Source organism: Natrix helvetica (assembly GCF_964273705.1).
Source record: "Natrix helvetica genome assembly, chromosome: 13".
Lineage (NCBI taxonomy): Eukaryota > Metazoa > Chordata > Lepidosauria > Squamata > Natricidae > Natrix > Natrix helvetica.
In genome coordinates, this window is record NC_138557.1 from 989,987 (window position 1) to 1,001,151 (window position 11,165).

Sequence of the window (11,165 nt, forward strand, 5' to 3'; positions counted from 1 at the left end):
GCTTTGTTGAGAAAATTCATTATCAATTCCTACCGCCCCACCTTTGTAGGTGGGAAAATGACAGTTCCCAGAATCCCTTGACAAGATGCGTGGACCGCAAAATTACAGTGGAGAGGTCCTTCCTAGAGAGACCCTGTGGAGCATGCTGGCTGGAGATTTCTGGGAGTTGGAGTCTTAGAGTGGCCAAGACTGAGAAACACTGCTCTCTGGATGCCGGCCCCCTCCCCACCCCCGGTTGCCCTGGTCTGAGAGCCCCTCTTGACTGCCGCAGACTATTTTCTGCAAATCTTCAGACATGTCCCGGGTGTCTTCCTGAGTTTTGATCTCACACCTTGGAGGAGATCCTCAAAAGTGATCCTGTGGATGCCAAAGGGATTCCCGACAGTGGACCTATGGACTCAGGAAGCAGGTGGGGAAATCCCCTCCTGTTTCTTTCTCTTTCTAAGTCTCTCCTCAGCGTTTTGCTGTCCAATCCAGCTCTCTCTGCTCCGCAGTCCCCTTGGTCAGCTGCCAAGTGCAAGGAGGAAGGAAGGCAGGCGCTGATAAACATCCAGCAGGCCAGAAAGTCCACCGTCCCCCTCCTTGACCTCCTGCTCCCCTCCTAATCTTTATGAGACCTGCCCTAAATAGGGCGTTTGCTCAGCTCCCTGCAGAGGTGCTCCCAAAGCTTATCAGGACTGCGCAGGTCTGGAAGCTGTTTTCCACCTGGTGGGGGTTGGCCACGATAGAGCCTCTGTACCACTACTTGAAAAGCCCCTAAGTCCTGAGAGGGGAAATTGGCAACCAGGACTTACAAACTCCTTGCTGTTCAGAAGTCTCTCCTGCCCCCAAGTCATTTCTTTTATTCCTAGGAATAATCTCTCTTTGGGAAATACAGTTTTCCATTGAAACCCCTTTGGAGAAATGTTCCAGATCCCTCCTCCGGATCCTTTTTCCAAACCTCCCTTCGCTTTGCCAAGGGCTGAAGCCTCTTGAAAAGCTCCCGCAAACCCCCCTTTCCAGGCCATTGGGAATACAAGCCCTCCCCTTCCCCCGATTTCACCCTTCTTGCCCCCCACCCCAAACAAGCCCTTTCAAGCGAAGTAAGCGTAGAAAAAGAGGTTGACGCAGAGGAGGATCACAGCGTTGGCAGAGCAGACCTGGGACCAGAAGCCGGCTGCCCTTTGCTCGCTCTGGCCAGCCTTCCCGGGAGTGCCTTCCGCCTCCCTCTCGATGCAGAAGGAGCCCGGCTGGAGGATTCCTGGGGCAGCTGGCAGGGAGAGAAGGAGAAGCCTGGGTAAAAATCAGGTGCCCAGAGATGGCACTTTCCCTCCCCAGACACAATGGCCACCTAACCTCCATGGGCAGTAGCAGTCCCCCTTAGAGTAGGAATGCCAAGGAGAACGATCGGGAGGTTTGCCTCCTGCTTGCCATGGACTGAGAGTTTGCAAGCCATTTCCTTGCCCTGTCATGCCCGGCACACACAGGTGCCTCTGTCTCTCTCTTTCCCCACCTTCAGCCCTGCAGGGGGATGGATGGCCTTTGGGAGCCCCCCCAATAAAAGATAGTCCCTTTCTGTCCCTGGGAAGCTGAGTCCCAGTCCACCACTGCTCCCCCTTTTTTGGTCTTCGTCCTCAGAGAAGCCCTGCCTGGTTTGGCATCCACTCTAGGATGCAAAGAGAAGTTTGGCCCCTGCCCCAGAGACCCACCCTCTTTCTCTGTGCCAGGCAGGGACGGCGCGCTGGAGAGATGGACAGGTGAAAGCGCCTCCAGGGACCGTCGAGTCCACCAAGTCACGTCCTTTATCTGCCACGGTTTCCAAGAGAGAAAAATAGAATTGTGGCAGCTGATAAAACATGGATGCTTCCCTTCCTTCCCTCTCTCTCTCTGCCCTTCTTCATCCATTTACTTCCTCTCCTCTCCCTTCCCCTCTTTCCTCTCCCCTTCCCTTCCTTCCTTCCCTCTTCTTCTCCTCTCCTTTTCCTTCCCCCTCTCTCTGCCCTTCTTCATCCATTTACTTCCTCTCCTCTCCCTTCCCCTCTTTCCTCTCCCCTTCCCTTCCTTCCTTCCCTCTTCTTCTCCTCTCCTTTTCCTTCCCCCTCTCTCTGCCCTTCTTCATCCATTTACTTCCTCTCCTCTCCCTTCCCCTTTTTCCTCTCCCCTTCCCTTCCTTCCTTCCCTCTTCTTCTCCTCTCCTTTTCCTTCCCCCTCTCTCTGCCCTTCTTCATCCATTTACTTCCTCTCCTCTCCCTTCCCCTCTTTCCTCTCCCCTTCCCTTCCTTCCTTCCCTCTTCTTCTCCTCTCCTTTTCCTTCCCCCTCTCTCTGCCCTTCTTCATCCATTTACTTCCTCTCCTCTCCCTTCCCCTCTTTCCTCTCCCCTTCCCTTCCTTCCTTCCCTCTTCTTCTCCTCTCCTTTTCCTTCCCCCTCTCTCTGCCCTTCTTCATCCATTTACTTCCTCTCCTCTCCCTTCCCCTCTTTCCTCTCCCCTTCCCTTCCTTCCTTCCCTCTTCTTCTCCTCTCCTTTTCCTTCCCCCTCTCTCTGCCCTTCTTCATCCATTTATTTCCTCTCCTCTCCCTTCCTTTCCTCCCTTCCCTTTCCCTCTTTCCTCTCCTTTCCTCTCCTTTGCCTTCCAACCTGCAGGCTGGGCTTTGCCTGGGGAAATATGAAGAGGGCTGTTTTAGGGGAAGGGGGTCAGTTTCCAGCCAATGCCCCCCCCATCCAATTACTTCTATTTCCCCTCCACAAAGCCAGGAGAGCAAAGCCCAGCCTGCCTCTCCGGTTGAGCACAAAAGCCCCCAGACCCAGTCCAGGAAACCATGCAGGTGGGTTCCCAGGGGAGGAGCCAGAGGGGATTCCAGGACCTCTCTCTGCAAAAGGCTGCCTTGTTGGGGGAGGCGGCTGTTTCGAAGGCGGGGAAGGGGGGGCGGACTGACGGTTGGGAGGGGCAGCTTCAGCCCTGTCTCCCTCCTGCCAGCGCAGGAATGCAGGGCTGGCTCACCCATCGTGCTCAGCCGTGGCGTGGCCGGTCGGAGGCTCTGAAGTTCAGCGTCCCCAGCCACGCAGCTTCTCAGTTGTGGCTTCAGCTCAGCCAGGGACACAGCCAAGCCCTCCTCTGAGTCAGCCGACGGAGGAGCATCAGGCATGGCTCCAGCCTGCGGATCAAGCTCCTTGCTTCTCCCTCTCCAAGCCCCCCGAGTCTCCTCCCTGCCCCCAGATGCTCTGCCATAACTCAGCCCTTCCTGGCCCTCAGAAGCCCAGTTTCGGCAGAGAAAATTATTGGTATGGAAATATAAAGTTGGGATTGCTGAAACGCCACCCTGAGATCCCATCAGAGGAAGTAAATAAGCAAGGGCAACAACGGAAAGGAGGGAGGGTGAGGAGGGAAAGGAAGAACGAAAGGGTAAAGCAGAGGAAGTAAGGGAGGGGAAGAAGAGAGGAGGAGAGAGGAAAAGGCAGAGAAGGGAGGTTGAGATATGGAAGGAGTAAGGTTGTTGCAAAATAAGATGGAGGCACAGGGTGGCAAAAAAGTGACTCAGGCTGTATTATATCTCTATGTGTGTGTGTGTAAAAATAATCATAGAGTCTCATGATGAACAGACAAATGTTAAATAGCAATTAGAAGAATGTATATCTATGAATGAATTTGAAAGGGAGAAATAAAAAAAAACTTCATAAAAAAGAAGCCCACTTTGGAAAGGGAGGAGATTTGGCCCTCGGGCTCCCTGGGGAACTTCCACGGATGCCCCCCGTTTTCTTGCCCTCCACAGACTCTGCTACCCCACCTTCCTGTACTCACCTGGGCTTCAGTCGGGGGTGGCGTCAGGCAGCTGATGCCCAGCACGATGGCTGCAGTCAGGAGACACAGCAGGGGAGCAAAGTGGAGGTAATGCAGGTCCCTCATAAGCGAAGGCCGGTGGTCCAGAACGCCGCAGCGGGGGACGGGGTAGGCAAACTCCAGGACCATCCGGCTCAGCCCCACGGCCAGCCCCACCATCAGGCCCCAAAAGGCCCCCTGCACAAGAAAAGCATCTAGACCAGGGGCCTCCAACCTTGGCAACTCTGGCAGTTGACGTCCACAGGTCTTAAAGTTGCCCAAAAATTGGACACCCCCTGTCTAGACTAGGGGTAAGACTTGTGGACTTCAACTCCCAGAATTCCCCAGCCAGCATTCCCCAAAGAAGGCTATGGGAGAGTCATTCATTGAGCACCTTCCACTCTGAATGCAGGTGAGCCAAACGTGGCCACCATCTCCTCCAAGACTAGCTTCCTATAACCACCATCCAACACAACACAAGGCTCTCCTGAACTGGGGCCGATGGTTTTGTACACTGGCCAGGTGTGCAAGTTGCTGCATGGATTGGTTTAGCTCTCCGAGCATTGTTGAGGCAGCCAGAGGTTTGGCCTTGTTGAAGGTGTGAGCGCGCGCGCACACACACACACACACACACCGAAGTCACCTGCTCATTGGCTCTCTTCCAAAACACAGCCAGGAGAAAGACGGCGGTGACGGGAGGGGCCAGGTAGCTGGTGACCGACTGAATGTAGATATAGAGTTGGCCACTGTTGGAGCTCTGCAGGATGGGCAGCCACACCACACTCATCACCACCAGGACGACGGTCACCACCCTGCCAAAGCAGCAAAGACACAAATCACTCTGCCCCTGCTCACCTCCCCCCTGTTCCACCCTCCAGAATCACCCCGAGGGGCTACAGAAAGGGGGATCACAGCAGGGTCCTCGAAGGTGGACTTTTTCTGTTTGACCTGCCTGAAAAGCTGGTAGGGTCCAGTGTCCCTGTTGAAGATCATTTTTGTTCCTGGGGTCGTCACTGACTGCAATAAACATCCTTCTCCTCCTTTTTCATTTCTTTTTCTCCTTTTACTTCCATTCCTTCTTTCTTTCTCCTCTTTTCTTCCTTCTCCTTTTTCCTTCTCCATCCTTTCTTCCTTTTCTTTCTTCTCTTTCCTTCTCCTCCTCCTTCATTGCTTCCTTCTTCTTTCCTTTCCTTCTTTCTCCCTTCTTTTCTTCCTTCTCCTTTCCTTCTTCTTTCTCCCTTCATTTCTCCCTTCTTCTCTCCACCTTCCTGATTACACAGGTTTCCCCCAACTCAAATAACACCTGAATGCTGCTGAGCAAACACTCCAGCTTCACTTATTTTAAGGTTTCTATTTCCTTAAGATTCCACGCACTTCTTCAAAACCAAGGAAGATCTTGAATGGTTAAATAAGGGACAGGACCCAACCTGAACATCCGATATCCGTCCCCAGAAGAAGAGGGAAACGGCTGTGAGGGTGAGCTTGACAGAGGCAGCCCAGAGAGCCTCCTGACAAAACAAAATCTGAATCCAACCTAGGAGGGTAATTTGAGGAGGCATCTCGGAAATGACCCCCCCCCCCCAAGTTGTCTGAGAAGTAAAAGCAAAGGGGGGGAGGGGAGAATGGAAGCTCTTCCAGCCTTCCAACTTCCTGTTCCTCCATTCCTACAACCGAGGTAGACTTCATGATGTCAGTTTCCCAGTCTGGACTACTTCAGAGGGTTGACACACCCTTCCGAGCACACCCACGACCCCTTGCAACGGATTTTGCAAGCTGTTGGAAACTCAGTTGAGTCACTCTGGATTTCAGGGGCAACCCTAACCGAACCCACTCATGGCACCCAAATTCGGAAGTGACTGTGTCACCTGCTTCTCCCAAACGTTACGGCATGAGAGTCACTGCGGAAGGAATTCAGATGCAAAGCTTATTAACACCTCTGAAGACATCACTCAACCACGCCCCAGCCAGGAACGGTGTTTCATGGCTTCTGATCCCCACCAGGAGGTCCACCAAATTTCTGGGAAGCCACCAAAGAAAAAAGAGGTTAAGAGGCATTCCACCCACAACATGCACAACCACAAATCCTCTCAACGCACCATCAGCAGTGAGAAAACCCATGATAAACAGAAGAAAAAGCAAACACGTCCAGGCACATCGTGATGATAACTCTTTATTTATACCTCGGGCCAAAAAAGCCAATCGGATGTTAATTAAAGCATCCCCTTATTCTGGTAGCTCTCCTGGGGAAAAGAAGGAAGATTACTAAGGAGAGAGAGAGATCGCGGAGACGTAAAGTCGTCTCAACCTTGAAAAATCAGCATTTCAGGGAATGGGCTTCGGGGCCGAAGGCTGGCAAGAAATTTTAGGAAAGACAAAAGGGGAAACGACGGCAGGGTGAGGTTCATAAATGAGAAACGCACGTTGTTAGTGCAAACATAAATGTCTTTGTTATCTAATTTTGAATAGTCCCTGTGGCAGCTTCCTGTTGTTTTATGGAAAGCACCTGACGGCCAAGGATGGCTGTTGACAGAAATGCTTTCCCCACTTCCGGAAGCAATTAGGCAGTTAACTTTTTAAAATTTCTGGGCATTGAAATGTCTGGATGTAAGCTTTTCTGGAAGACCAAAGAAGGTATAAGCCAGTCTTTCTCAACCTTGCTAACTTTTAACACACGTGGACTTCAACTCCCAGAATTCCCTAGCCAGCCATGGGGGATTCTGGGGAGCTGAAGTCCACAGTCTGAAAGTTGCTAAGATTGAGACATTTTGGTACAAACATTTAGAAACAAAGGAGGCTAATTGGCAGGTGAGCATTTGTACACCTGGACAGTGTTGGGTGGAGAACCTTCTCAAAGGTTTGACAGCTTAATAATTCTGATTATTACCGTTCCGAACGTAGGATGAGAAAGCGCCAAGGAGACTTTTTAATTGACCCACTGGGTTAGCCAACTGCGCAGGGCTGTCCTCAAAGGGCCGCCAAGTCCTGGTATAAAGGAGCCTTGGCATGACTGCCCATCCATCTCCCAGCCTTTGGGTGAGTCAAGATCGTACCCGCCCGCTTCTTTCAAAGCCAAGACAGGGCAGCGGCCCAGTTCTGCCCATTGCAGGCATTTCTCAATCAGCATTAAGAACCAGAAGGTTCTCCAGGCCCAGGGAGGCAAAGAGGCAGGAAAACGGCATTGGCCTTGTTGGCACGAGGAGGTCACGAGGTCATCACAGCGTCTTCTGGAGCTGGAGGTTCACCCCCACGAAGGATGGAGTCCACAATGGGGGTGGGGGTGTTAGGGGTGCAGGGAGCCCTGGTTCAGCCTGGGGAGAGCCACAGGGAGGTGGGAAGCCACCACCCCTTGAGAAGGCACGGTCTGGTGTCTAACCACTCAGGTCTACAGCCCCCAAGGCCTGCCAACCGGTTCCAAGAGGGGAGGTTTCCAATGGCTGAGAGCGCCCCTCCCTCGGACTGCGAGGGTCCCAGCAGAAGCAACGGGATGGCAGAAATGCTTCCCCTCCCCAAACGTTCCTCCTTCGGGGCCAGAGCTGAGTTCACCATTTCAAGCAGCCCTTCTGTCTCCGCCAGGAGATTGAACGGGCCAGTCCTGGATCACAGACTGCAGAGCCCCCGTCCTGCCATGGATCCAGTCCTGGAATGACCCACTCCCTCCCCCTTGGCTCCCAGCCCCCTCCTCTTTGCGTGCCACTCCCGGGGTGGGGGGTGGGGGGAGATGACGCAAGGATACTGATCGTGTAGACAAAAGGGGAGAGCAGGAAGAGACACCTCATCCTTATAAGGAAAACCAGAGCTTCTGCCTTACCTGCCAGGACAGGATCTCTGTTTTTCCAAGCGGGGCTGTTTGCTTCTTCCCCATGGCAACCTGGGACTCGGTTCCCACCTGCAGCTTCAGCCTCACCCTCTGAAAGCCAGCCCCTCCTCCCTGGATAAGCTAATCTGATTTCTCCCATTGATCTCAGCCGGAAGGACGGCTAATGGTGGTCACGTCGTCCCAGGATGCACAAACCGTCACAATACATGCCAGTTTCCAAGTGCCCAATTTCGATTGCAGGACCACCGGGATGCTATGACGGTCATCAATGCGAAGACCGGTCCTAAGTCCCTTTTTTCAGTGCCGTTGAAACTTTGAACGGTCGCTAAATGAATGCAAGTCAAGAACTGCTTGTAAATATGTCAAACCCAGCCGGTGTGCCCCCCCCCCCGTTAAACACAATAATTAGTGATAGAATTTTTGCTTTCAACCCAACCCATCAGCCTCTCTCCTCTCTCTCCTCTCTCTCCTCTCTCTCTCTCACTCTTCAGTCATCTGTGAATCCTTCCCGCAAGGAAATCACCCGATTTCCCAGAGGGATCAAGCGAGATGCCAGAGCACAGAGGTGCCACTTAGATTCCTGATCCCACAGCACAATCCGAGCTCTGCCGGAGCCTCTGCCAGAAGCAAAGGGAGCCCGCCTCATCTCCCCCCACCCTCCGGTCTCCACCAGCAAAGAGGAAAGTCTGTAGCCCCCAGGCGACCTCGGCCCTTCCCCCTGCCCAGTTCAACATTGTGAACCCCCCAGGAATTCGGCTAAAGCACGGGCGGGCGGGCCCCTCTCCCGCAGCTTTCTTTTTCACGCCCGGTTGCACCCAGCTGGCATACTGGTCCCTCTCCGCACATCACAAGCAAAGCGATGAGCCACAACAAGACAAAAGAGGAAAACAATTAAGCCGCGGAGAGGCAGACCTTCCCCAACGTAATCCGGCTGCGCTGGGGAGAGTCCAACCTGCTGCCACTCGCTCGCTCAGGTGATGGGACTGTTTGCCCTGCAATTGGTGCCAGGCCCAGCCGTGCCCTGCGCAAATCAGATGCCGGGGGGGGGGGGGGAGTAAACCCAGCAGGACTGCGCCCCTCCGGCAAGTGGGAAAAGCAGGACTCCTGCAGAAGCCCTGAAACGGGGAGCTGGCTTTAATTCTACAGACCCCATTTTCCTGCTTAACATTCACCCTCTTCACGGCTCCCGGCTTGCATCAGCCACAGGAAGTCTTCAACTCACAAAAATTCATTTAGCGACCGCTCAAGGTTGCAACGGCGGTGAAAAAAGTGGCTCATGACCAGCCTTGCGGTTATGACCGTCGTAGCGTCTCCTAGTCAGGGGTCACGGGATCGCAATCTTTGCAGTCTTCCTAGAAGACTTCTGGCAAGCAGAGTAAGGGGGGGGGGAGCCGGATTTGCTTCATGACTGCATGACTCACTCAACGGCCGCAGGGATTTGCTTAACAAGCATGGTAAAAAAGGTCATAAAATCATGCATGATTCACTAAACTACTTTCTTGCTTAGCAATGGAAATTCTGTGCCCAGTTGTCGTCGTAAGCCGAGGACTAGCTGTTCTTAAAAGGGTAGGTGGAGGTTGAGATAATCACAAGAAATCTGGGCGATCTCACAGTATGACTGGTACAGAAAGCTTAGTGAGTTCAAAGGAGAAATTTCCTGACAGTGAGAACAATTAACCAGCGGAACTCCTTGCCACCAGAAGTTGTGAATGCTCCAACACTGGAAGTTTCTAAGAAGATGTTGGATAGCCATTTGTCTGAAATGGTATAGGGTTTCCTGCTTGAGCAGGGGGCTAGACTAGAAGACCTCCAAGGTCCCTTCCAACTTGTTTATTCTGCTGTGTTGTCACCCTGCCTTGTCTAATTCATGCAGCCTGAGATGATCCATAGATCAGATTGATACAGTCACAATGAAGCGCAATCACTCATGGTGAGCACAGCACTTCCGCAAATCAATCCAACAGAAACTTATAGATTTTTAAAAAGAAACCCAATAATGCCAGGAAACATAGAGCACACACAAACACACACACACACACACACACACACACACACACACAGTTTGAAACTTTGCAGGGCGATGAATTCCAGGGGACGAGAGCCACAACATCGCTAACTTCTCTTCCTCCGGGTGATTAATGGTGATTAAGGTCTGTGTGCAATTCAGGCAATCATCACTCGAGCTCTCACTGTGTCACATAAACAATGAAACAATCGCTGAAGTCAGCAGATGCGACCGCGGAGATTGTTGAGCCCATTTTACAGGAAGAGAAACTGAGTGGTGGGCGAGACGGGAAAATTCCCCGGGAGAAGAAGAGGAAGGTGAGAAGAATTCCGACCTGGGACTGAAGCTAAAATAGTTTTGCCCAATGTGGTGCCTTCCCTACAGACTGGAAATCGCACCATCATTCCAAGCTTGCATTTAGTATGTTTTTGGACGAAGCACATTCACACCTCTGGATTTCGGTCCTCCCTTTTTGGCCAATGACATCAGGCTGAACCATTGTTGCTTTGGCCCCGGATTTAAAAAAACAGAGTTTTGATAAGGCAGCTGAATCATGGCTTGTCTCTTCAGCATCCCATCAAGGTTTCCTTTGACTCCCCAGCTTCCCTCTTCAATATGGCCCCAGGGACAAACCCCAGATGTGCCAAGATGGAGATGAATTAGATCCCTCGTCTCTGATCTCAGTTTCCCGTTTTCTCCTCCTCCTCGTCCAACAGTTAGCCAACATTCACAGATATCTGGCTTGCTCAGCCCTCACTGGGCTGCTGTAGACAAGCCCACCTCTGTTGATATTCTACCAAACCTCTGCAAATGTTGACGTTCTTCCTCCTCTCCTAAAGTAGGCAGTGCTGGTTTAGCTACAAAACTTGGGACTGCAGAATTCATAGGATTGTGGATTTCTCTGATGGCCTGAGACAAATCCACCAATACCACATCACCCTCACCTTCCGACCAGCAGCAGCTCCTTCTCACTGGCCTCCTGCCGGACCTTCCTCCAGATGTCCATGGTGAAGAGGGCACTGCTGCTGTTGAAGATGGACGTCAGGGACGACATGAGGGCAGCCATCATCACCGCCACCATTAAGCCCCGTAGACCTGGGAGGGGGTGGAAAAGTAAGATGTTCAATACAACCACTAAATTTGGGAAGGAGAGGAAGAAGAAGAAGAAGAGGAAGGCCACCTTCAGTGTGAAGCCGCCTCAATCAAGGCAAATGACACCACCTGGTCTCCACCTACCGCTGGGCATGAGTTCCATCACCAACTTGGGATAGGCAATGTTGGCACATCCAACTTCTGTTCCGCAGACTTGAGTGCATTCTTCCGGATCAACACACCCAACAGCATCTGAAATCCACACAAAGACGAGGGACCCTCAACTTACTGGGTCTCCAGCCACGAGCTGCCCTCCCTTGGGAAAACCCCAACTGCTCCCAAGAGGCCAAAATCGATGGCATTGGATCCAGAATACCTTTCCGGTATTTTGTCCCGTCATAGGTATTATACAATCTTTCCCGATACATATAATTTATTTCCTTTCCTTTTCTTTC

The 11,165-nt window shown here is 52.2% G+C and overlaps 1 protein-coding gene across 4 annotated transcripts in view; it reads right to left on the reverse strand.

Moving 5' to 3' along the window:
* Positions 1-10: 10 nt before the first annotated feature.
* Positions 11-11,165, reverse strand: part of SLC5A10 (solute carrier family 5 member 10) — a 45,003-nt gene continuing 33,848 nt past the window's right edge. For 3 of the 4 annotated variants that reach the window (XM_081965982.1, XM_081965981.1, XM_081965980.1), the window contains 5 exons: positions 10,855-10,962; positions 10,563-10,713; positions 4,440-4,608; positions 3,779-3,994; positions 1,125-1,785 (listed from right to left, as the gene is read on the reverse strand). In XM_081965982.1, coding sequence (XP_081822108.1) covers positions 1,495-1,785; positions 3,779-3,994; positions 4,440-4,608; positions 10,563-10,713; positions 10,855-10,962 — 935 coding nt within the window. In that variant the 3' untranslated portion in view covers positions 1,125-1,494. Of the gene's footprint in view, positions 1,786-3,778; positions 3,995-4,439; positions 4,609-10,562; positions 10,714-10,854; positions 10,963-11,165 lie in introns of all 4 variants that reach the window. The other variant, XM_081965979.1, reaches the window with a different exon arrangement.